Source organism: Solenopsis invicta, chromosome 13 (assembly GCF_016802725.1).
Source record: "Solenopsis invicta isolate M01_SB chromosome 13, UNIL_Sinv_3.0, whole genome shotgun sequence".
Lineage (NCBI taxonomy): Eukaryota > Metazoa > Arthropoda > Insecta > Hymenoptera > Formicidae > Solenopsis > Solenopsis invicta.
Window position 1 is genome coordinate 9,245,114 of NC_052676.1, and position 27,732 is coordinate 9,272,845.

The 27,732-nt window shown below is 29.8% G+C and overlaps 1 protein-coding gene across 4 annotated transcripts; it reads right to left on the minus strand.

Annotated features, from left to right (window-relative positions):
* Nucleotides 1–1,859: 1,859 nt before the first annotated feature.
* LOC105194118 (V-type proton ATPase 116 kDa subunit a1) lies at nucleotides 1,860–27,204 on the minus strand. Of its 4 annotated transcripts, none has more exons than XM_011158855.3 (8): nucleotides 26,752–27,204; nucleotides 25,483–25,788; nucleotides 9,659–9,759; nucleotides 6,434–6,560; nucleotides 5,347–5,523; nucleotides 4,927–5,139; nucleotides 3,412–4,829; nucleotides 1,860–2,551 (listed from the first exon to the last, which is right to left on the minus strand). In XM_011158855.3, exons 1-8 carry the CDS (start codon nucleotides 26,866–26,868, stop codon nucleotides 2,449–2,451), a joined length of 2,562 nt encoding a protein of 853 aa, XP_011157157.1. In that variant the 5' UTR covers nucleotides 26,869–27,204; the 3' UTR covers nucleotides 1,860–2,448. The 4 variants fall into 4 exon arrangements, with proteins under 4 accessions (XP_011157157.1, XP_039312578.1, XP_011157156.1 ...); XM_039456644.1 differs by lacking the exon at nucleotides 9,659–9,759 and adding an exon at nucleotides 15,307–15,359; XM_011158854.3 differs by lacking the exon at nucleotides 9,659–9,759 and adding an exon at nucleotides 19,071–19,183.
* Nucleotides 27,205–27,732: the final 528 nt, after the last annotated feature.

Genomic DNA, 27,732 nt, shown 5'->3' on the forward strand with positions numbered 1-27,732 from the left:
AATAACAATTGGTATAATGAAACATTATATTTCATCATAATGGTAATGATAGCGCGTTACAATATTATTTAATATTAATAAGTTATATGTCGATTCCTGATAATATTATGTAAGAAGTAAATAATATTATTTTCTTGGATATTTTAAATTATCGGGAATAGCTTTTAAATGTAATAATTGTGAATATTTTACCCGTAATAATTCACATTTTTGAACAAAAATAATCACAGAACATTTTCATAATATTTTAGGGATATTGAAATAATATACCACAAATGTTATATAAAGCGAACATATTAATATAATATTCCTGTAATAGATATTAAAATGAAATAAAAAATATTACATATTTTTGGATTATTTTAATATTATTTTGATTTTTAATAATAATCATATAATATTCTAGGAATATAGTAGCGCTTATAGATTTTAACTCTGCCATTACGTGTTACTCATTGAAAAGAAATAACTCGTTACTTATCAAAAGTAACTATTTCAGCCTTGGCCTTATCATTACCATTATGAAAAATTGTATAACGTCGTTATCAAATTGTATAAAAAAATAACAGTAATGGTAACATTATTCGTTATTGCTCTCCTTCCTTGAATATTATGAAAAAACTAAAAAAGTTCCACATCCTTTTTTGTTAGCACTTTATATTATTAAGTTTTATTAGAGTTTATAATAAAAGTTTAATGAGATATTTCACAATTTTATATGAATTTATAATTTATAAATTTTTAATTTTACGTTACAAATTCATATAAACTTTTATTTAAAAATTATATAATTTATTTTTAAACAATCAATAAACAAGCTAATGAGAGTCTGCGCGGGTTTTGGAGCGCAATTAATACTCAAATAATTATTTATTCATTAAAAAATCAATTAAAACAACGTGTTGACAATTTATTTTTAAATAATTGACATCTCATTTTGGTATGTTAAATCATTGATTTAAAATTGATATAAATTTTTATTTTAATATGAAAAATTTTAGGAATTTTTTCCAATTTTATTAGTAATTTTCGAACAATAACTTTTCCTGAACGTTTGTAAAGAATTATCACAAATTATTTTTTGATTAGTCATAATTTTTGATGTTAGTTTTATAATTTTAACGTTTTTATTGTTTTCTATTTTCTTGTAAATCTTCCAAAATGAATACCTTTCCATATAAATGTTTAAACAAAAATTCAGTGATCACAATTCGTCTTTTGATTAAGCATAACTTAATTTGAATATTTATTTCGGTATTTTAGGCCTGTTTGCATCAATAATATAAATTAATGTTAATCTTGACTTAACTTCCTATGTTTTTCTAATTCTAGTTCTAAGAAGCAGAAATGGATAGAAAGTTAAATCGAGATTAAAGTTAACCCTCCGTGTGAATCACTTTATCATTAATATCGTATGAATCGTGGATTATTTACACTAGTATTTACTGCTTTTCTCTTAATAAATTAATTATGAAAAGTTGAAAATTTTCTTTTTTTTTATTATATGTGTTACATCTCTACTTTGTATTCTAAACTTAGTTATTATATTGTTTTTTTTTATGTAACAAAATACAAAGCAATGTTATATTTACTTGAAATTTTGACTATTTCTTGCAAGACCCACTGTTCACACAAAAGATTAATGTACATTAATACAAAGGAGTTCTAATATAAATGGTAATACGTCTTACAAGATGAATCAAGCAATCGGATTTCGTGCTAGAAAAGGTATGAAGGATTGAAGAAATATCTTAAATCTTATGGTAGAGTTAATCTCGAAAAATTGCATACCAATTGTCCTGTCGAATATGCTCTATTAGTAAACTATTAGTATATGAAAGCATAGTACAGTCAGCGAGTTTTCATTAAACATTTTTTAATATGCCACACATTTTTTTATTACGTATACAGATATATGGAATAACATCAATCAGTCGCGCTGACGCGACGTACATTTGTTTTCAGATCTACAGGTCCTATAGTGTACAGTACAGGAAAATTCCGCACTGCTCGCATAAGAGTTCTTAAAATTGCAAGAGACTTTTAATATTAGACGACGACGGAAAAGATATAAGTCGACATTTCATTTCAGAGAGAAAGGTTTTTAGATCTTAAATTCAATTGTAATATAATCGATCAAAGAAGAAATATTCAAAATATTACGAGAATATTTTCTTATCATGATCTTGTGTGCGTTATATACAAATCTGATTTGATCAGATTTGTTTGGAATTAAGACTGCATGAGATAGGAAGAAAATAATTTCCGTATTTTGATCGATTACTGTAATCAATATTCTACATACATATTTTTATTCTCAAGGAGCAGTTGGCTCATTAACTATTTATAACTGACTTATTCCAATGAGAAGTTACTGAAGTCATGATACCTTCGCGTTCGTACTAATAATAGTCAAGACCAGTTATTAATTAATGACAATTAATTATTTTAATCCTCGGTGGTGGCCTGTGCAGCATCGAGGATAATCTCAAAGGAAAACGGCTGGAAGCTGTAACCTAAACCAGAGTAGAATTTACTCTGGAACTCCACCCTGAAACACACAAAAAACGAAGGTTAAAAACAGTATTTTTTCGTTGATGAGAATTACAACAAATATAAAATCTCACAACAAATATAAAAAAAGTTTTTAAAAGATTTTGAAAAAATTGTATGCAAAGCACATTATAACAAATATTTTTTTTTCTTATTATTTTACTAAACTTTTAGTTTCAAAATAAAAAACTTTTTACAAGAAATTTTTTACACAAGTTTGATATCATTGCATAGAAATCATCACACCAATTTTTTTAAAAGCATTTTAAAGTTGAAAAAGCTTACTTTAAAAGAATTTTTTGTTAATTTTTGTTAATCATTTTTGATATTGGTTCATCAAATTAAAACGCTCCGAAGTAAAAAAAAATACTAAAAAAGTCAATTTTTAATTTTATATAAAGGAACAAAAGTTAAATATTTAAAAGTCTTTAAAAAAATTTGAAAAAATTATGTAAATCAAAAACAAATTATAACAAATATTTTTTTCTTTTTTCTCGTAACTCTTTAGTTTCAAAGTTAAAAAATATATTATACGTGAATTTTTACACAAGAATTCGATATCTTTGCAAGGAATAAAATATTGAAAACCAGTTTTAAAGTTCTATCTTTTTCCTCTTTCATTTGTCAAAATTTTTATACGATTTTCTTTCCTGAGATATTTAACTTTTCGTGAAACAATCGCAAGCGTTTTCAAACTTATAAATAGTAATATGTATATGTATACTACGTATGCATAAAATAAATCATTTAATTTATTTATATAATAATATATGTCGATAATATACTAAAATCAAGGAAGTAAATATATAAAAATAAATTTAAAAATATTAACGACTTCTCACGAATGAGCTTTCTTACCAATGTAAACGAAGCGTGTGCAAAAATGCCGAAAGGCCCTCCATGAGTACGAGGATGCCTACGGTGAGCACCGCCCAGAAGGCGAAGATGATGTAGAGAAAGATGCCACCGTCCCAGCCTTCCCTCGCCAAACCATTTCTCATCACCATAGTCCACAATACTTCAGACAACTGGGCATGGGCCAGAGATAAGGCCCAAAGACGCAAGTAGGACGCGGTGTGCGACACGCTGCCGAGAACGTACTCGATGGTGTGGATGCCTTGATGGATAAACACTTCCGTCATATCCTCCTCCTCTTCCTTGTGGCCGCCAGCACCACCGCCGCCCCCAGCACCACCGCCGCCGCCGCCACTCTGTGTAACTCCGCCCTGCTGGAGAGCCCCCATGCTAGCTTCCACGTCACCGTTCTCGGCACCATGATTGTTGAGCTGATAGTGCTGCTTCCTACGGTTGCGCATCATCAAGACCGGTTTTCCCATCAACATCCACGGCACGCAGAGCAGAGCCACAACTACCAGGAACTTCTGCAAACCGTTTTGACCGCCATACATGAAAGGATCGCAAATGCCAATCTTGTCGGAGGAAGATTTGAAGAGGACCATATTGATGAAAGTGATGAGGACTGAGGGCGCGCAGCCGGGACCAATGATCGGATCATTTTTCGGACCGTATTTGATCCATTTAATGAACATAAGTAACACCATGTAGAAAAACAGCGCCAGGAGAAAGATTATCTGCGGCACAAACTCGCAGGTAATATTCGTACGCCTCTTGAAGTACATGTGATTCCATAATCCCACCATTACGCCGAACAGCATGTGCAATACACCGAAGATGATGGAGATTTTCATCTTATACGAGTTTTGAAAGATGATCTTATTCTCCGACAGTTGCCATACCGGGTCCATGCCAAATGGATACGGATAGTCAACGTAAGCCGTCGAATTTGGATCCAGTTGCAATTCTCGGTTGTGCTGGATAGTACTTCTATTATAGTTCACTACCCAGTTAGAGCCAAAGATGTTGAGCGACTTGGAGAATATATCATTGTAAATTAAACCGGTGTACATAGAGAACAGGCCCATGAGAAAGATGATATAACGACCACCGAAGAAAATATTCCAGATCTCATTGTCGCTTTTCTTAGCTGCCAGTGGCTTTTCCTTCAATACCATCCAACCGCCGAATAGGAACATAATGAGGCCGTGGCCAGTGTCACCGAACATTATCGCGAACAGAAACGGAAATGTGATAATGGTATACGGCGCAGGGTTCATCTCACGGTAAGACGCCACTCCGTAGGCATCGATCAACACCTGAAACCCTTTCGTAAACTTGTTCGTTCGATTGTACGTCGGCGGGTCCTCAAAAGTTTCCATACGATTCAGAATGGGAGGAACGGAACTCCCGCTGCGCTCCTAGAAAAACGAAATGAAAATTAATTTTTCATTTCGCAATAAAAAAAAAATCTTTGAAATAGCGAAAAAGAGTTATGAAATAACATTTGTTGATTACCGTTCCGCGTCTTAATGCCAGTTGAATGGTTTCGATATCCAGAACAGGCACCCAACATTCGGCAATCAGGCACTTTTGAGTGACATCTAAATTAAAAAGATTCAGGGTATGATAGATCGCTTTAATCTTGCGGACCTTGATAAACCAGTTCTTGATGTTCTTCGCGGCAGCCACAAGGACGCGATGACGATGGTCTTGCGTCTGTCCTAAGACCTGAAAACCAAGATCAATGTTTATTTATTAAAGTTTAAATTGAACTTAAAAGAAACTTTTTAGTGTATCAAAATTAAGAACATTATCTAATAACAGAATTAATATAGAAGTGACGTATAATTTCGTATGAGATAAATTAATCCGTTTCAGAAACAATAAATCGGTTAATTAACAAATTAATTAATAAAATTGATATAATGTACTCACAGTGTTCAAATCCTCGATACGAGTCATAACGCCCATAGCCATTTCCCTGCGGTCAGCTGGCGCTTCCGGACATGGATACAAGGTCGCCCTAAAACCTTCGCAGATCTTTTTCACACGAGTCTTCAGCTGATCGCCTTGGAAGAAAATGATGAAGACCGACTTGTATACCTGGTCCCCCTATAAATCATTTCCAAATTAGCTGAATTCTTCGATTAAAATATAAATTGAGACAAAAATTAGATTATTTTTTCTGCTAATAATTTCTAAGATCTACAATTCGTAAAGTTCACTTGGAATGCGAGTTTATTCTTAAAATTGATTTACATAGTTATTGCGAAAAAAAATATTCTGATTATCCCGCTTTTTTCAATCACTTTTGGAAAAAATTCCCTAACTGAAAAAAATTCTGAATGAAAACACAGAGAAACAAAAAAAATACAATTTTAATTACAAAAACAAAAAGTATAAATAAAAAATGACAAAATAAAATAAAATCTAACTTTTATCGTATTCTTTAAAGAGTTTTTAACACAAAAAATTTTTATTTTGTACTTTTTGAAGGAAGAGTATTTACCATTTCGTCTATTTTGATAATTTCTTCGATTCTGTCAGAAAAATTTTAATCAATAATCTTTCAAGTTAAGCTTAATAATTTAGAATTTTAATTAGAATTTTACAATAATTTAATCTTATCTTAGATTAACAAATTCCTTGATTCCCAGGGGCGAATCCCGATAGCGCACGGGACCGATAGCACACCACCACTCACAGCGGCCGATGCCTAGGGTTTTTCCGTTGGAATAGATAAGTCAAGATGATTGGTTGGTGGGCTATCGCACCGTGCGCTATCGGATCCCGTCCGATTCCCAGACTTTTCCCGATTTTTCCTGATAACTAACAATCCTGACCAATGCCTATTTCAACCAACGCAGATTAACTTTAATCTTACATTAATTTAACTTGCTCTTTATCTTCTTTTCAATTCTTAGAACTAAAGAAAGATAAAGAGTTAAGTTAAACTGAGACCAAAGTTAATCTGCGTTGGTAGAAATAGGCATTAGAGTGTGAAGCGGTACGATTTACTCACTGTTGAAGGATCTTCTAGAGGGGTCTCAATTTCGGCTTGGCGCAGAAAGACGTTTCCACGGCACGCACGCCACAGCATGCGCTCGAATGCGGGGATGCGTTCTCTCAGGATGACTCCCGCGACAAAGCTGTTCGCGCAGTGAGACAGAAAACAGTAATATTAATAGGCAATAATAATGAAATTGAGAGATTTAGGCTAGTCTATCGGCAGATATGTGCACTGTACGCAAAAAAGTGCATGAAATTCGTTACGATCACGATTTATCACGGGGTCAATATATTATTCTTGGCGGTGATTGAAAACGAAGCGTGTCATGATGATGATCACGAAGGCAGTACAGCGAAGCCTTCAATCTGTATCGATCAATGACTCGATGCGGATTTCCCGGTGGTATTACTAGCTAAATTTGGGAAATGATGATTTCTGTAGCCATGGTCCTTCTTTCTCGTTTTTTTTCTTTTCTTTCTACGTACCTCAAAGCACTTCCTGTCAACTAGGGATCCTTGAGACACTCTTTGAACGAAAAACTCCAACAAACAGCGTAGAAAGACACAGTGTATGTCACGAGAACAAATCAGGTATATGCTCATACACCGGATCATAATTATGCCAAATAGGGATTTGTTTGTCAATACATTTTTTTATTAGGTTGTTGCACATAAAGAGAGGGAGAAAAATCTTTTAGCACTTCAATTGCTTTTATTTTCACAATAAATGAGGGCGATTAAACGTTTTATTATGAAATATACACAGATTATTCCATATGAGTTTTGACAATCAAATTATCTGAAAACAATAAAATAAGGGCAAGAGAGTCGGATGCGAAAATCGTTGCGCGAAATTAATACATTGTAAGAAAATTTAATTAAGCGACAGAATTATATTACATACAAATTCATTACGAATGTAATTATGTAATAAAATGTTCTCGCTTAAATAAATTTACTCTGGATGTATTGATTCTGAACAATAATTTTTGCGCCTGACTCTTAAATGTCTTTTTCTGAATTATTTTCATTGTCTTAATTGTTTTCCTTCAAATATGAAAATCACTGAAGTTAAAAGAAAAAATTTCAAACAAGTTTTGGGACTTCGTGAAGGATGAATAAAAGTAGAATCAATTTAAAATAAAAAAACCGATTTTTCAAAATCGTTATAAAAAATAATCACCCTTCTTTAAATGGAATTATATCTTTTCACATATGATTCCTGTGGTTATTCTGCATATAAAAGAAATAAGATTATTAAAAAATTTATGGTTTATAAAATATTTTATATTTTATTCAAACACATTTTAATTTAAAATATAAAATATCTCATAAATTATTAATTCTTTTGTAATATATTTCTTAAATCGTACTTTAATACTTTTAGATATAGAATATGAGATGAATCAATTAACATTAAAAAAACAGATAATTATTTCTAAAAAAAATATTGCAAATTATTATTTAAAAAAATCAAATAATTTTATTTTCAAAAATTAATTTTGCCATTATTTGTCCCCCTCAAAACCCTAGAGCCCATGTTTGAAATATTTTTTTAATCCAGATTTCCAAATTGTCAAATATAAAATTAATAAACATCCTGTACAAATCTTCTATTATTTTAGATAGTTTAGATTAAGTAAAAGTAAAGATTACATATACAACGACCTAATAAATCTCTTATTATGGGTGCTATGGTTGAGTCGAATTTGCGTCCCAAGCCCTTACATTCCTTTAATACTGTTTAATACATTTTTTCTAAATCTTAGAGATCTTTCTATCCTTAAAGGTTCGGACATTGGGATTCTTTAATTTTCTGTTATAATTATCTGCTTTTCGTGTAACATTACGCAAATATTCGTGTAATGAAAAGCTCACGATTATATTACAGCATTTAATGTGTATCACAGTGTAAAAATCTTGATCTAGTATTATAAAAACATTCTCATGAATCACAAACCTCTAAAGATTCAAAATACTGAAAATACAGTTCCAAAGATCTAGGCTTCTAAGAATCTAAAAAGAATCGAGATAATAAGATACCAAGTATCCAAAGCGTTAAAGATTCCAAGAATCCAAACTTCCTTCATAGAACGATGTCGCAAAGATTCGAATTCGCAAAAGATATTCTCCGTTCTTGCTCAAACAAAGAATTTAAACACTCTAAAAAAATCCAGTGAGAGAATGAGAATATCTCACAGAGGAGTTTCTCAAACGTAACTTCTGTTACATCTGCATTAAGGAGGAAGATAGACTTGATACTAATTTCAAAATATTAAATTAAAAAATTTAAGGTAAATTTTTGAGCTGTAAAAAAATTAGAACAGTTCTTTCACAGTTTAAGTGACTACAGGCGGATAAAAGAAACAAAAAAAATTTTTAATCTGTGTTTGATCGTCACATGATTTGCCTTCAATTTGTAGACATGATTTAAAGTAAACAAAGGAAAAAAAAAGAATAAACGAAGAAATATAAAAGATTTGTTCGCGTGGCATGCTCCAATGTACTCCTACTCATTCCAACGTGTTTAAATTAAGTTTGTAACGCAAACGAGCGTAAAGTCATGATGCCAAACAACATCAAAACCTTTGTAACGCTCTTTTTTAAAATCATGAATTCAGAAAAGAAATTGAAACAAATATTCAAATCTATTAATCTAATGATGAAATAAAGAAAATCTAAAGATCGGTAACTTTGGTCTATAATTCTGTCTCCTCTTCTCCTTAATAAGGTTCCCACATAGCACCTTTTTCAAAGATATCTCTACATCTTAAGAACTACACATTTCAACTTATGAAAAGTGAAATATGTCTCTAACATTTCTGAGATAGTTCTGGATTGGCAAAATGTCCGCGATTCTTACGCTTAAAATTTATCATAGAATTGTTGAAAAATTAGTGAAAAAATCCATAAATCTTTCTGAAATATTACCAAAAAAATTACTAAAAAAATTTTTTTTTAATTTTGCTAATAATCTTCTAAAAATATTAAATTTACACGTCGAAAGTACTTTAACTTTATTTCTTAATAAATTTGAAGTACTTAGAGATAATATTTAAATTTATTCAGAGGATTGCAAAAACTAAAATTACGATAAAAGTTATAACATTCGCGTTATTTTATTTAGAGAATCGGTTATCGATTGTCCTGCGATTCCTGGACTCATTCAACTCTTCGGATTCTTGGGATCTAGCACGACGAGGACGAAAAGAGTAATTAGTGTAATGGGAGTACGTACCCTAGCTGGACAGGGCCAAGGGCGGACTGGCGGGCGATATTATCATCGCTAATCAACGCGCGTGTCATGGACTCGGTGGGGTTCAAGCCCGCGTGCTCTTGCTGACGACACAACAGACAAGACACAACCACATTAGCCACACTAGACACGATCACAATGCTCCAGCACGCCACTTGTCTCTTACTAGTGCGGGCTTTCCCTCTGATTTTTTTTCGTTTTGTCTTCGACGAACTTGAGATATCTTTTGATAGTGCGACATTCACAAAGCGGAAATCATGCCGAGTAAAACATGACATCTCAATATCTCTCTCACGTGTGATAATGCTGTGATGTGAGAAAAAGATTGGAATGGAATATGACGATGGAATAATTGCCATATTTAAATTTGACTTTTTAACGATTATCAAATAAATCATTTTCTTGTGGCAATTCAAAAATTGATTTATACTTTCGTAATGGGAACTGTAACAATTATTTACATAATTATATTAGTAGCTCACTATGCACTTAAAAAAAAAAAGAAAAAAAGTGTAAAATCACAACTATTAGGTGTTCTAGTCAATTTTGAGATTCTTTGAAAAAAAAGTTTATTTTAGAGAAATGTTAAATTAAATTTTGTCCAAAATATTTTTCACTTTAGCTACGCTTTCTCCTTTTTCTGGCAATAAGTGGGATCCACGATAAAAAAAAATATTCGTTCTTTGAAGTAATCCAGTTATCGAGCCATTTTTTTATTTTCTCACATGTTTTGAAGTGCTGGTCATTGCAGCAAGACCGTGCTGCATCAATTGAAATAAGTAATAATAGAAAGGAACACAAAGTAGTAAACGTTAACTACGCGACAAGATTATTTTTTTAATATTATTTCCAATCTCTCTTGAAATCACATTTCAGGAATAATCACATTGAAAAATGCAGTATCGGAAGCAATGTGAAATCAAAGACAGTTTTCTTTGTCGTCGAGATATCTCAAGTTCGTCAAGTTGTTGGAATAAATGGGAATTGCCAAAATGCAAATATCAATAATGAAATTAATGACAATAGGAATTAAATACTCGCACAGTAATAATTGATAGAAAGTCAAACCACGACCGAATGCTCATGCGATTTAACATTAATGTGAAGGAAGAATAAAATATATCTATATAATTTTTATATATTTTCAGATATAATTATAATTACTCTATAGAATTATCAAAATCTATTTATAATAAAAATAATAGAGTAAAAGGTAGCATTATGGTCCTTGTAGACATTATAGCCATTCGTAATATCTTCGTTATTAAATGATAAATTTTAGTAATTACTTATGGAATTCTTTGTTTAATAGCCCACTATTATGTAGTGGCGATAATACACAATAACCGACAATTGTTATAAGATATTTTTACTTTTGAGCATTTCGAAACTTATTCAAGATATATTTTAGCATTTAATTACACATATTTTCTCTTTCTTTTTTAACTTATGCGTATTATCACAGATATATGTATATATGCATACTTGAGTTTTTGTATTTAATATTTTATTCAGCTGTATATATTTCTTAAGTTATGCAAAGTTAAATAGTACGGGATTATGCTAATGCGGCCCCTCAAGCAAATTGATTACGTTGAATTGATATAAAAACTTCGGAATTTTTTTTGAAGTTTTTATATCAATTATTCAATAAGTTGATCGCATTTCTATTATTAATCTATATTTTACATTAGTTTTTCGGCGGGACCACATTACCACCTCTGTTTCTCTTCGAATCATTAAGTAATATTGTTACATTTTTATATAACTAATAATATTCAAAGTAATAAATACTTCATACTTTTTAATCTAGAATCAATTGAATAATACCTTGATCAATATAATCGTTAAATTTTCAATTTAAAATATAGATTATTGAGAAAGTTATTGTATAAAATGTAAATAACCATAACACCACCTTCTTCTCCAATACTTCATAAATATTATATATACATATATATAACATTGTGTAATAAAAATATATAGATGTGACTAAATATGTAAATAAATAGATAATATATATAAAGATATAGTATATAAATAGTATGTAAATACATACATATCTTTCTAAAATAAGTTTAAATAAAAACTTGTACATACATATAAAACATAATATAAAATTTCATATGTACATTGGTATATAAATTGAAAAACAATAAAAATGTTTTCTAAATCCTCTTGATTTTAATTAATTGGTCGTGTCAACTAAAGATTTTAAACAAAGATGAAAGTATATAAAAATCTGAAAATACGGCAATTCCTATTTCAAATAGGATTAATCTGAAAGAAATTCATAAGCCTTGATTATTCAGCGATCTTAGTTCAGCGGTCCTTAATACAGCTGCAAGGATTTCCTTGAAAAACATAAATCGGTCGAATCTTATTAGAATCGACGTTACCAGAAAATTGATTTAATTTCCAGTTTTCTCTAGTCGATTAGAAGTCAATCAGGTTAATACAACCGTTCGCATTATTCGCATCGGCCGATGCGAAACGAGATATAGGGAACAATTTTTAAGTAAAGCACGACACAAGCGAAGCTGTTAGATCATGGACTTTCGTTGGTTCTTGTTAGAGTTCTGAACATTTTTCGAATTTCTCGATTAGAATCTTCAAAAATTGTGCGCGCGTGTGCCATACACATACACACATACACACATTTTTTTAGAATTTTGGAGAAATTATCAAAACTTCAAATTTTCTTCATTTTTTACAAAATATCGATCAATGAATTCCTAAGATGTAAAAATCACAAAACTATTGATATTATTAAACATTTAAGAATCTAAAAATTAAAACATTTCTAAGTTTGGGCATCTTAAAAAATTTAATTAATTAATCAAATTTTTTAAGATTTTTGCGTCAATATTCAGTTATCCGGATTATCACATTTTGAGAAAATAAGAAGTACATGTATTTCACATTACAAAATTCGAATTTATGTTATACATATTACAATTGTACATTACAATTACGTTATATTACATTCTTTCAAATTTTTGCATAAAAAATTAAGAAATCCTAAAACAAAATCCAACGAAATGTCTTTAATGATCTAATAACACTGATTTTGATTAACATAACAGAGAATGAAAACGAGTGCGAAGGCATGCGAGTAAGCGACACATTTAAAAAACAAAAAAACATACAGACAGACAAGTTCATTGTTAAGAAGGGAGAATGTTGTTATACATACCCATGGCCACACCATCATCATTTATTGTTATTTACAACGTTGTATATCACTACAGTGAAAATTATTACGACAATTTTGCCGCGTGAGTATCGAACTGGAAAGCGAGCGAATATCGATCATTTTTCATTGTGGATCAAAAGTACTCGATACAGTTTGAATTTCTCTGCTTGAGCGGGTGTTAAAAACAGATGACTGTATCAAACTGTATCAACTGTTATCAGGTCGGCGCGATTCCACATGCCGATCTTTTTCCCTCTTTAAACTATAAACGCGCGTAAACTGCGACACAAAGTGGGTAATAGCTTTTGTTTTGCGCAATCGAACATCGGTTATTCATGAAAGCGAACAATCGCGTTTGTCTTTCAAGTGCGATTCTGATTGCTGAAGCATCCCTGAAGAAAAAGTAAACGGAATCTTATCTATTATACAAAAATTAATTACGGCAGCTTGACGAGTAAAACAAATATCGGAAATATTTAAAATGTGATAGAGATGTGATGATTTGGATAAAAATTTAGATTTTAACAAATCTATATTGATAAATGTTACTGAAACACTAAAAGAAATATCTTTAAAGGTATTGAACGATTTTGACCAGAAATTTAAAGAATTTAATGAAAAAAGGATCTCTAACAATAAGATATAATATGAAAGTTTAAGATCTTATAAAAAGAGAATTTTCTCTTAGAATTTACCTTTAAGATCATTATAATCATGAATATGGACATCGAAGAATTTTACTATAAATTTTAATAAAATTTATTAAAACACTTAATATGGTTGATGAAAGATTATTTATATTAGTACGATCATCTAACTTTGCTCTTTTAATCCTTGACAAATGTTGTTTGATTTTTTAATTTTATTGTAATTTTACTAAATTTTACTTTTATTAAATTTTATTTAATTTTAGTAAAATTTTACAATTTTTTACAATAAAATTTTACTAAAATTAAATAAATAATAATAAAATACTTTGTCCATGGTTAAAATTATAGTACTAATAAATATAAATATGAATAGAAGTCAAAAATTGTAATATAATTCTAGTAAAATTTGAGTAATAATCCTACAATAATTTTAAATATGGACAAAGAAATTTTACTAAGTTTTATTAAAATTATAATAAAATTCCATGTTATCCTATGATTTTAACAGCAAATTCTAAAAAAAAAATTCTCTTTGTAGAAGAGCCTAAGTCTCTAATAATGCAGACTGAGGAGAAATCACAAAATTGGACTGATATAAAAATTCCGAAGGCAACAGTTTTAAAGGAAAGGAAAAAATTCGAATCAGAAATTTTAAAAATTTAATGAAAAAAAAACATAAAAATCTGATAATTTAAAATTCTAAAATCCTAAAATCCCAAGATCTATTACATAAAGATTAAGGAGAGATCTTAAAATTGAAACAATCAAAATACAAAAACTCTGAAATATTTTAAAAAGAAGAAGAGACTTGGCCCAGGAATTCTAAGAATTTAATGAAATAACATTAAACAACAGAAAAGAATCCCAAAGACAAAAATCTGAAAATGTAAGATCCTAAGAAAACCTGTGTAACACAGATTACACTAAAATTAAAAAATTAAAATTAAAGATTGAAATCTTAAGAAAGTTCTCCAATTACAAAAAAATAAAATATCACGTAATTTTTCATTCATACATGTGTATTTTTTAACAAAAGAAAAATATTTTTTTACGTATAAAATTCAAAGATAATTTTACTTGCAACGCATTTTTACAAATTTGGTAAATATGAGACAAGTCATATTTTAATGAAGCATATAATAACGAAATGGTATGCAAAACAAAATTTTATCAACACTTTTCACAAATTGCCTATTAGTTCTAATTCTTTCCGCAATACTACGTCGCCACTGTCAACGTGGAGTTTTCGGCCGACTACTCAGGAACTTAAAAAAAACTGTACAATTAAGAAATTAAAAAAATTTTAGACTGCTCAGGAATTAATTATATATTTGTTTGATTTATAATTATAAAGATTAAAAAACCTTCTTAATTGAAATTCGGAGAAATCAAAATTCCAAGAGAAACACTTTAAAGGGGAGAGAAGGATTCGAATCAGAAAATCAAAGGATTTAATGAGAAAAGACTCTCCGGAATATAAGAAGAGCATTTAAGATCCTAAGAGGCTGTTTCTGCTACACAAAGATTGAGGAAGAATCTCAAAATCGGAACAATCAGATACAAAAATTCTCTTATGAAGTAGACACAAGTGAAAAGAGGAACTCTCGCACGACGAGGGTGCGAGACAACTCAAAAAGATGCATTTTCGCGAGGAAATGCTTCAGCAATGCAAGGTGCGGCTCCGTTCGTTGAGCGACTGGGGTCTTGGATAGACACAGGCAACAACATCGAGGCAAAAAAGTTTCGCAAACAATATTCGCAAATAACGGTTGATAACAGCTTGCCTGAGCGGATTCCTATAATGTGCTCCTACGGTGTCTGCCGCAGTGTACAGGTGCTGCAATCACAGAATACACTGACGTAGGAAGCCTATCTATACTCTCTAGTGTCTAGGACAAGTACCGGGCCTTCGATTTAGCAATTACACAATTATACGAGGGAGGGAGTGAAGAAAAAAAAAAAAAGATTTAGAAATTTCGCGATAAAAATATCTCTTCGATGAACCCTCGTCGAACCCTTTTCTTTTTCTCGAATACCTTGCGTGTAGGTAGAAAAGCTCTGCGCTGGGCGCAATTTTAGTTTTGCACGAAAACCGAGCTTTTAACACGGCAAATAAATTCATATATTAATTTTAACTTTCCCGAAAAATAAAAATTTGAAGACCAGAATCAGATTCAGTAACTTAAAAATTCCAAAAAAAAAAAAACATTGTTTTCACTACAACTTGCAACTTTGGAGACTACAATCGGTCAATTTTACCTATTGTCCATTCTTTGATATTATAAAAAATAATAAAATGAAATCATGCAAATAATTTTCCCCAACATTATGTAAAGATTTATTTGTAAAACTTTTCAAATGTTCCTAGTATTTGATCCAGAATGTTGAAATTTAGTGAAAACCCTCAAATATCTAAGTTTTGTAAACAGAAAGTCTACAAGAACTTAGAGCTCCAAAATCCAATATTTACAAATTCAAAATTTTTAAATATCAGATACACAAGGATAACTTTCAACAATTTGATTTTCCAAAATTCGCATTCTGTTGCAATAATTACATATCTTAAATAACCAATTTCGTGATAAAATAATTTTTTTCAATTAGTCATGTAATGAATCATTATTTGAGGTTTAAAATGTTTAAATTTATTGAAAATCTCAAGTATTCGCAATTCTAAACAAAAGATCTATTATATATAAATCCAGAACTCCTAAATCCAATTTCTCAACAAATTCAAAATTTTAAGATGTTAGATACACAATAAGAAGAACTAACGATCTAATTTTCTAAAAGTTTAATTTTACAAGCATATTCTTAGAACTCATTACATTACAATGTTAATATTGGAAACTGGTACATACATATGTATATAAAGACATTAACATTATAAATGTAATAAGTTCTAAGAATATGCTTGTAAAATTGAACTTTTAGAAAATTAGATCGTTGGTTCTTCTTATTATGTATCTAAGTTATTCTTATTATGTATTTAACATCTTAAAATTTCGAATTTGTTGAGAAATTGGATTTAGGAGCTCTGAATTTATATAGATCTTTTGTTTAGAAATGTGGATACTTGAGATTTTCAATAAATTTAAACATTTTAGATCTCAAATAATGATTCATTATATGACTAACTGAAAAAAGTTATTTTATCACAAAATTGGTTATTTAAGATATGTAACCGTATATAAAGAATTTATTTTAAAATGGCCTTACAATTTATTGTATTATCTGATGCGTCTGACATCCTGCGTGGCTCTTGACCTCATTATTTTCTATCTTTAATTTATTGTATTATATTGTATTGCAATAACATTAAAAATTTGCACGTAAGAATTTACTATAAATTTATATAATATTATATTATAAATACATTAAAAGCCGCGTTTAAATACTCGGTTTTACCAGCACATCTCGATCCTAGTACAAAGTTAAATATTCGAGAGTACATATAAGAATATTTCACAGGGTTATTTCGTTTATTTGGCTGCACATTTCCTGACTTATTCTTAATCCTCGAATTACCGATTAACAAACCAATCCATCCAAATTTCGGAGCGTATCTACGCACTTTGAATAGCAAACACTGACAAGTAATTCTGCAAACTATTAAAATATAACAAATTATACAATAGTTTAAATAAATTATAGAGTGTTAGTCGAAGTGACAAGGAAGAATAAAGTATATATGTTGTTAAAGAAAAACTCCGTCAATAAGATAGTCCGAGACGCATTCGTGTCAGTAATTCGAGGATCAGCGTTAGTGACCGAGCACCATTGCGAGGTGCAGCGAGTGCATCGGTTTCGAATTCTGCAACACAGACTGTAGGCATGCGACGTTATACTGATAGACGATTCTCGGTCACATGGAGATTGAAATGCAGAGCGTGGTGATTCGGAATTACCCATTCTGGATTATAAGTCTGGTAAATCACAAGAATATACATTCAAAATCGCGACGAAGGCGTAAAAAGAACGTAATAAATAAAATATAAATTCTGAAATTGATGTGTAATTTTCAAGGTATGTTGACTTGTAATAAATATATCGAGGAACTTTTTGGTAAGGAGTATGAAATTTTGGAAATAATTTAAAAGAATCTAATAATAAATAACGAACAAAATTTAAGTAACAAAAACGATAATTTATTGTTTGAAATATTTTCTTTGATTAAATACTTTCTATTGATTAATATTGATGGGAAAATTAAAAAAGAATTGTTTATAGATAATTAAAAAGTTAACTATTTTCTTTTTAGATAAATCATCTACGAACATTTCAACTCTCATTGAAGTAATCCCCAGCATACAATATAAAAATTACCTTGTCCTCACCAATCATATCATGAATTGAATCACTAACGATTTGCCAAATCGTAAGTGACACCTTTGGAATTCAGATATGATATCAATGGAGATAAAAAAATTCTCTCCAAAAAGACTGATGAAACATTATGAAGTTTTGGATACAAATGTATAATATTTCAAACTTCCGTATGTTGAATTAAAGGAACATTAGTAAAGGAATTTGTGCCTGACATTCATTAGCCTTCATGGGAGTATTGTTTATTAATTTTCGAGAGTACAATTTAAAATTTGTTTCATAATTTATAAAGGAAAGTCGCTAATACTGACTTATTTCTCCTAAAGAGGCATCTGTATTTCTCAGAAATTAAAGATTGCATGTATTAATATTAAGCATGATCTGCTTAGATAATTAAAGAAATTAAAACCTATAGTTTATTTATACATTCATGACTTTTTCTGTACAAAATCTGTTGAGAACAAATTCTTGAAAAATGAAAATAAAATTTCCACCATTTTCTCTTGCAAATTGCACAGTTGAAACAAGTGAGTACATTTTTTGATAATATTAGATTATTTTATATGTTTGTTGCTTGATAAAATTGTTTTATTTATATTTTTCTTGCGATTAGAAATATAAAATCGCTGTATAAAGCAAATCATCTCTCCGTGAGAACAGACAATAACTATGAAATTTTTAACTACAGTGTTGACAGATGTTTCATGAATTTGTTCACATTTTCTTTAATACCTTAACACTTCACCGCTTTAGTGAAATAGAATTAATGGGGTATTATAATATCATACTAGAGCGGTTAAAGATTAAGGTAGGAAAAATAGCGGTACGTGACAGATTCATACGTATACACTAATAAGATGTCAAAAAAATGTAAATTGAAAAAATTCAATTCTAACTTTTGAATTAAATATGAACAGTTTAATTCCTTTCAGAAGCTTTCGTAAATGTTAGACGTGGACGTATATGTTTCAGTTCAATATTACAAAGTCTCTGAATTAGCTACTGTAAAGAAGGAATTTTCACAAAATAGAATAGTTTCAAAGAAGAGAGGCAACACAATGTTCACGAGTTTACTTTAAACGAATTTGAGAGAATCTAAATTTCAAGGGATTGAGAAGGAACTGAGAAATTTTGATGTTACATCTGTTTATTCATCCTGTGAAAGATTTCCAGGAGTCGCCACGCTCTGCATTAAATGGACATACGCCACACGATTAATTACCCGAGCTTGAGAGCCTGGCCGCCGGCGCGGAGGCCCTCCTCACCCAACAGAGTGACTTGCTCTTCTTCACGGCTGGGGTCTGCCATCTGCGACACGACACCTCCATGCTCAGCCTGGCAACAGACACAGGTCACCCCTCTTTCGCCCTATCTCCCGTTCCACTCGCTCATACCAGACTCTCTTCCCTTCTTTCTGTTTCAAAGTTTTCTTCAACTCACCGAAGAAGAAGAAGAAGAGGAAGAAGAAGGAGAGATCTCTTCACGAACTCGCGTAGTTTTGCTTAACGTTAGATCTAATCTAAGTCTACATTCGTGATGCTCAGCTATAAGGGGAAAAGTGCTCCAAAAATTTTATCAAGAGATTTTTTAAGTCGTAAAAAATTTAAAAGAGTATTCGCCTAAAAAGATAAAAAAAAAAATAGAATATCTTCAGACGTTTTTTCCATAAAATAAACACATTTGCACTTTAGAGACTTTTGTTGGTTTTATATTTTTATTATATTAAAGTCAAGATTTAAGAAATCTACAGATGTAAGAATTTAGTTAAATAGGGAAACATCACGAACTATATAAAATTCATGCAGTTTAAATCTTTTAATCTGCAATTAAGACACTGTGGAATAATTCCAACTATATAATAGTAATAATAACTATAATAAATTAATTAAAGTTGAAACGTACATTACATAAAGAATTATACATCTTGCTACACATGCTACATGCAAAGAATTTCATTCATTAATCCAGTAAAGGCTGTGACTATTTCCTCAAAATATGCTTTTAAATTTTCATTAAAACGTAGTTTTAGAGTTAACTAAATCAAAACTATAATTATTGAAAGAAGAGAGACAATTACAATAATTCGTATAATTATTTAATATATTTTTCATGAAATATAGTAATTTATTGATTAATAATGCTAAATGCTATGACGCTACAGATGATTTACATTAATACTGTAATAATTTTAAGTGGGTTTTCTATAGTGTTGACTTTTTCAGAAAATTTTTAGGAATTTTTTTTTTAAAGATAAATATTTTTTAAAATTACTTACTGTTCTTTATTTCTTATTGTTTGAAGACTGATTTCTTATTTTTTTAAATAAAAAATATGAATAATAACAATAGATTCCATTTGACTTTTTCATGATTCCAGCTTATTCAATGGATTGAAATTAAAAATTCAAATATTATATTAATCAGAACATCAAAATTTTTCAATTTATTCAATAAATAACACTTGTTTAAATAAAAGTTAAGTTTTATTTTATTATTTTATGTTTTTAAGTCTCAAAAAATATAAAAAATTAATAATAAAAGAATATAAATCGATACGTGAAAACAACTAATTAAAAACGAATTTTATTCAATGATAAATGCTTCGCGCTAATAATTCTTTACATTGATATTTTCGACAATAATCACATATATTTTGAATAAATCGACGTTTTAGTTTTTAATTTTAATTCACTGAGATCACCGATGAAAAAGTCGTATAAAAGACAGATAAATTTATTGTTAATAAGTTAGTATTCGTATTTGTTGTTAAGAAAACACAGAAAATCATTCTTTAAACAATAAAAAACAAAAAATAATTTTGAAAAATATTTATTCATTTATATAAAAAATTTCCTAAAAACAAAAAATCAGCGTTATAAAGCCCGTAATATAAAAAAACTCTCTTAATAATTCTCTTAATAAAAAAAATTATAAAAAGAATTTTATTCAAATATCAAAATTTTACAAATTTTTCAAAATATAATATTATCAAAAAAAGAGCGGATCACAACACGGCCTTTAAAGAAATAGCAAATACAAAACACAACCTCTTTAAACGATGCATATTGAAACAACTAACAAATTCACATGACGTTGCAGACATTAGTACAGCCCATGCAGATTGCTATTTATTCATTACTATTAATACAAGGCTTCATGCTTTGCAACTATAATAGCTTATTTGTGGAAATCTTCTGTAATTCTCTACTAATCTTATAATAATTTTACATTAACTTCAATGACAATCCCAACAATTGTGTGTAGTGTTTTGTATGTTTATCATTTATTGTGATTAATTATATAATTATTAATTCTATACTTATACTTCTATTGATATTATTTGCCACTGTGAGAAACTGTCTGCTCCTAAAACTTTAAGGGAAGTGATGTGAACATTCAAGTAATTACTGTTAAACAGTATTATGTGTACCAAGAAGTCATTTGAAATTATTAGACAATTATTTGCGTGTAAATATTTTGTTAAGTAAATACGACACGTGCAAACATGTTTGTTCCCAAACATGCATCTCGCGAATTACGATACATCTTTATTCTTATGCAAAAAGAAAAGAATTAATGGAACAAAATGGAGGATAAAGATAAAAAGAAATATGTAACATTAGTACCAAAATAAAGAAGTGATAGAAATTAAAATAAAAGAAATGGCACAATGAAAACTTGAAAAAGGGAATACTGAATGTAATATTAAATTAGGATTTTCAAAATATTACATGTTGAACAACGCCAATCAATGGTTTTCAAAGGATACATTTACAAACTAATAAACTTGAGACAATTCTCAAAGTTCATATGCAGAGAGGTATTGAGACACTGCCGACAGTGTTGGGTAAGATTTAATCATTTTATCGATTAATATTTACAATTAAAAATTTAATTCTTGATTATAATAAGCAATTGAAATTTTTTAGTTTATTTGAAATAAATCTTCGGTAATGAATTAAATTTCACACAATTAAATTTTAATTAATAAAATAAATCGATTAAAATAAATTATATGTAATTGTGATTAATTCATTCGATTGATTAAAAATAATTATTGCTAATTAAAAAATTAACAGTCAATTATCAATCGTTAGTTTTAATCACATGATTAATTAATATAACAAATAAAATAATTTCGATTAATATTGATTTGAATATCTTTTTGATGACAAACAATTTAAATTCGTAATTGTATATGAAAATTATAAATATATTTCTTTAAACGTGATTAAAGATTAATGAGCAATAATTGATTTCTATTTTTTTAAAACAACGTTTGATTTAATTCAATAATCAATCAAATTAATAGCAATTATGCTTATCATTAATTTTTAATCAATTAGTTTAGTTAAGTAGAACTTAATCGATTAATTATGCAAAATTATTTGACAATAAATTTCATTATTTATGATTATAAATTATATATGTATTTTTAGTCGATAATTTTACAACAGTTAACAAATAAATGAATCAATTAATACCCAACACTGGCTGTCGCTACAAGGGGAATGACAATATACAGTCTCAAACAAAAAATTCTTGATTGCTACACACGGTATAAGTGGACTAACAACAAGTAGTCTCTCCAATCTAAGATCAAATGTTAAATATAATCAAATACGTATAATAAATCCATACGAAGTCGCGACGGTTACTAGACAACTCTTAAGGGACGTAAAGGGAGATAGAGCAGAGCGAGTGACTTGTGTCCTTTGCGGCAGTGGCTTTTGGTTAGTTGGCAACACTAACACATTAATAATCCTAAAATCACTCAACAATATATGATTAGTAACGGTAACAAAACGAAGACATTCTGATGTCTGACAATTCGTAGAGATGGCAGCGATTTGCCACACCTCGTTAGATGGTCTTATCTCATTTCGCTTCTTTTTAAGCAATTTCGCTTTTGCATTTGCATAAAGTTGCGCAAGCGCAAAAAGAACAGGCCTTTGAGATTTATCTAATTCGCACAGTATCCAGCTTTTCATGCATCAGAGAAAAATTTGGCTCAGCCCGTAGACTCATTGCTTTCTTTCACTCTCTCTTTCGTTCTTTTAAATATGATTATCTTTCAATCAATAATGCAATTTTCCTTCTTCGTATAAAGACAATGCAAGATTGTCACTTGAACAAGATACTTTTATACAAAAGTCTTCTAAGGTTTTATTAAGATGCTAGAGATTTCTTTATGCCAAATAATGTTCGTCATATGCTAAAAGCAGCTAAGCAAATTTACAAAGAAATCCCATCAAGGTGATAATATGTTTCACCGAAGCGTACTCAGGAGGTTCTCCAGCTAAAAAAAGTGAAGAGGAATCACATGACTTTTTATATATCTTTTATCAAAAAAGAGCTGTCGACATTGTCATCTCCAAATTAATAAATAATAAACAAAATTTGAGCAATAAAAATAATTTTGTGATTTAAAAATATTTTCTTTGTAATATTGACAAGTATCAATATAAAAAAATTAAAAAATAATTGTTTAATAATGATATATAATAATGATTTAAATTGCGTGATAAGCGTTATTGCCATATTTTCACTAACATACCATATATAAAAAGAATTGTACAATTCACGAACATTTCATGTCTTTACACAAAAATTGTACAATAAAATTTCATTTTTTTTAATTCCAAAATGATTTTGATTTCAAATTTTTTTGAATATTTAAAATTCCATTCTCATATAGCACAGAACATTGAAAGAACATTGCCGAGACATAGTAATGTTAAAATGTAAATATTTTTTCAACATTGAATCTATATTATTTTTTTTTATTAATTTTGATATTACAAAGCTAAAATAACATTGAATAGCTATTTAAAAATTGAAAAAAAAACTATATATATTTTTTATTTATTAAATAAAATTGGATTTTTAAGAATATAAAATTCAAAAAATTTTTAATTATCCAAAAAAATCTAAATTTAAAATATAATATTGATTCTTATTACTTATATATAAAATTGGTTCTTCTGACTTCTAGTACATTTTATAAAGACAAAAGGATCAATGTTAAATAATAAAAATAACAATATTACTTTACAAATTTAGGTTTTGCTTAATAATTTAAAAAATAATTTTTATAAGTTTATTTATATTAATTTTTTTTAAATTTTTATACAAAACATATTTTGTGTGTGTGTGTGTGTGTGTGTGTGTGTGTAAAAATCTACATTATAAATGCAAATTCATTAAATAAGTGAATCAATAATATTGCACAGTATTTCTGAACGTTGAATTGCAATATATAATCTGTAAAATATCTCCAAAATTTAACAGACATTAATTCAACCTTATATATAATATAAATTAAATGTTTCTAAAATGTCTTTCAATGTTGACTCAACATTAGTAACGTACTTCAATGTTATGTACTATGTAGGATTCTTTCTCATAAATATAGCTTTTCAAAATTCTTATATTGTTTGTAATTAAATTATTTAAAACTCTCCTCTCAAACTTAGAGCTATTTTAGAAGCTATTTTAAAAAGTTATTTAAAGAAAACTAAACGATAAAAAATGTAGAAATATTCAGAAATGCTTATACATTGATTATAAACTTATTCTCAAAATTCGATCAGTTCTTATATTATGTGAAAAGACTGGAGAACATCCTTAAAACTAATCTTTATATCTGGAAAAAAAACACGCGGCGTTTACATGTAAATCGATTTACGGAAATGTAAGCCAAACAAATAATAAGGCTGAAAGTCGCGACATTAACTTTTTACGATACATCTTGCTTCTCTGTGCGAAAAATTTAGTTGCGGCAAACGGAGCAGAATAAATTCCCGTTCAGTAACAAGAGTTACGTAAGCCAAATAAATGACTGAGCTTTGTTACTAAGATAATTTGATCGCTGGAAAAGAATTCTTATATGTCCATCAACTCGACATTCAATAACAAGTAACAACACCATTGCCAATATTTACAGCCCATTGCATAAGTTCTCCCCAAAAAGTTTCACATTCAAATTTTACAAATGATTGACAGACTAACGAAGAAACATCCCCATTCAAAAATTCATAAAATTATAAAACTTTAGCAATATGTAAAGAATAACCTGATATGTAATAAAGTTTTTTGCTACTCAAATTCGCTCTAAAGAAGTAAAATTAATCTCTGAAAAAAAAAAACCATTTTTTGTTTTTATTATTCACCAACAAAATTTAGAACAAAATTTTATAGACAAAATTTATTTATTTTCTGTTTTTAATAAGATTTATTAATTATAAAATTTGTAAAAACGTAATTGTTAAATAATAAAACAATGAGCCAATTTTACAGAGATTAATTTCATCCTTTCAGGGAGACTTTAAGCAGAAAAAAAAAATAATTTATTATATATCAGGATTTTTCTTTACATATTGCCAGTCATAATTTTTTAAATTTTTGAGTTGAAGATTTTCCCTTGTAAGACCCAGACATGTTTTACACATTCACTTTACAATTCCATTGACCAATTTCTGTTTCATTCTTCGTCATTCGTCCTTTTTGACAAATCTAGAAACTGTCTTCAACAGTTTTTGTTTAAGACACTTTGGAAAATAGATTCGCCCAATTCCTTTATGCATTATCCAAATCAATGGATCGAGAAAATAAGAATCGCAGGCGATAACTTACCTCATCGAAGAAGACCTGAGTCTTTCGCAGGATGTGCTTAAGCTCGGTCAACTCCAAGAAGTTGCGCTTGAGCGCCTCGGCGTTCTGATTCACCTCGCGCAGTTCGTTCTCTAGTTTCTCAAAGGTGGCCTCCAAGTCGATCATCTCGCGGGGCTGCGGTGCCTCCGGATTTTCACCGGTATCCAACATCGGAATACCATCCTTCTTGATCTCTTTCTCCAGGTAGCGCAACTTGCGCTCCATCTCGTCACAACGGCGTACCTCGTTGACAAACTTCCGTTGGAAGGCATTGACGTCAGGATTTAACTGAAACGAGACAAATATACTAGCGTTAAGATGACAAAACTGAGGTGCAATAATCCCTACAGCACCGATTGTTGCGGAAAGTTTTCAGAAAATTTTTAATTCTTCACATTTCAAGCAATACAATGTAAATTATTATGGACGACACAACAGATAGAAATAAGTCTTAATCCTTCTTGTGTAAACTGCTGTTTTTCACTAACATTGTATGAATCGTGGATCATTTAAAACAGTACTACTTTCCTTCGGATAAATCTGTTGTGAAAAATTTGAATTTTTTTATTGTGCTGCAGCTCTACTTTGTATTCTAAATGTTTTTAAACTCAGATATATTGTTTTGTCTTTTGTGTAGCGAAATATAAATTGTGTAGCAATGCTAGTTGAAATTTTGAATATTCCTTGCAAGACCCAAGGTTTACACCTTAAAATTACAAGATTAAAATTCTTAATATATGATTATCAATACACACCTTAGTATTGATAAAAAAATATATAACATTGAAAATTAGAAAAACAGAGTATAATTTCTATTTCTAATTCTAGTAGTTTGCAGTTCACTTGTTGCAAATCCTCATATATGGGATCAGAATGCAACATATCTATATGAATATAAGTGTTTCTATTTCTAATAAAATCTGCCTTCCTTGTTGTGGTTTTCACTCGTTGTGTACGAGCTGCACAGAAGTCATGATACATTTCTAATAAAATCTGTGTGTGAATCTTTCGTGATTCATAGATTATTGTTTACATAATGACACATTAGTTAAACATAATACGGTTTACATTGTACATACATAGATTATTTATATTTTACGCGTAAACGCCCAACTTTGGACGAAGACAGCGATGTAACAGAGGAATGACATCAACGTAGAGATAAGGGACGATCAACGGTCCAAGAATATTATCGGGCTGGTTGTTAAGAGGTGGAATTAAAATCGTGATAAAGAGCGATTGGCTACTCACGTCGCGAAACTGCACCAGGCCGAGTTCACCGAGCTCGGAGACACAGGCGTATGCGGCCTCGCTCTGGAGGAACAGCTGACACAAAGTCATTTCCTCGCTGCGAAAGAGCGAGCCCATCTTGGTGGTTGCAAGTAACGTGCCGCGAGGACAATAAGATGGATTTTACTTCAGGATCATCGGCCGTGATTCGAAGTGTTACTTCATTCGCCCTTATCTCTTGGAAAGTGCGATAATACAGTGCCTGTGGTACTCGCGGCGGCAGACGAGGAACCAGTGAAACGCGATCGATCGATCAGTCACGAGGTGCGCGAGCGCGAGTCACATGGTAGAAATGACCTCGCTACACCCAGACTGCGTTCAGAAATATCAGAGGCCGGCACATATGGGCGAGTTTTTTTTTATTCATCAACTGATCAATCTCATTGTGAGCAAATGCAACTTAAAAGCTGCATTTGCGCATAATGCGATTGATCAATTGATGAATTAAAAAACTCGCCGTATATAATACTCCTATAACTACGTTCGCACAGCTCGAGTTGTATGAAACTGGCCAATCATAATCTTTCCATTCTTCAGAGGAGTGGGGAGGGGGGGGGGCTATTTTTAAAAACCTGCAAATACTTTCGTATACAAAAAGTGATAGAATAGAATTATTTAATGGTATTCTGCCATTGACTATTTTGCAATTTTCGTATACAAAAGTTATTTACACGTTATCAAAACTAGAACCCCATCGCAACACGAAAGTGCCATTTTTGATTCGCCCGACTTATTTTAACAATTCCCGCTTATATTTGAATACTTAAACACTTGCTACTTTTAAATTTTAACAGTGTAATTAAAATAAATATTGTAAAAATTAACAAATAGATTTTACATTACAAAATAATAAATACAAAAAAATTATTTAGTTTATTATTTTATAATTTAAAGATTTGATTGTACATGTATCTTGAAATAAGGTTAAAATTACAAAATTGA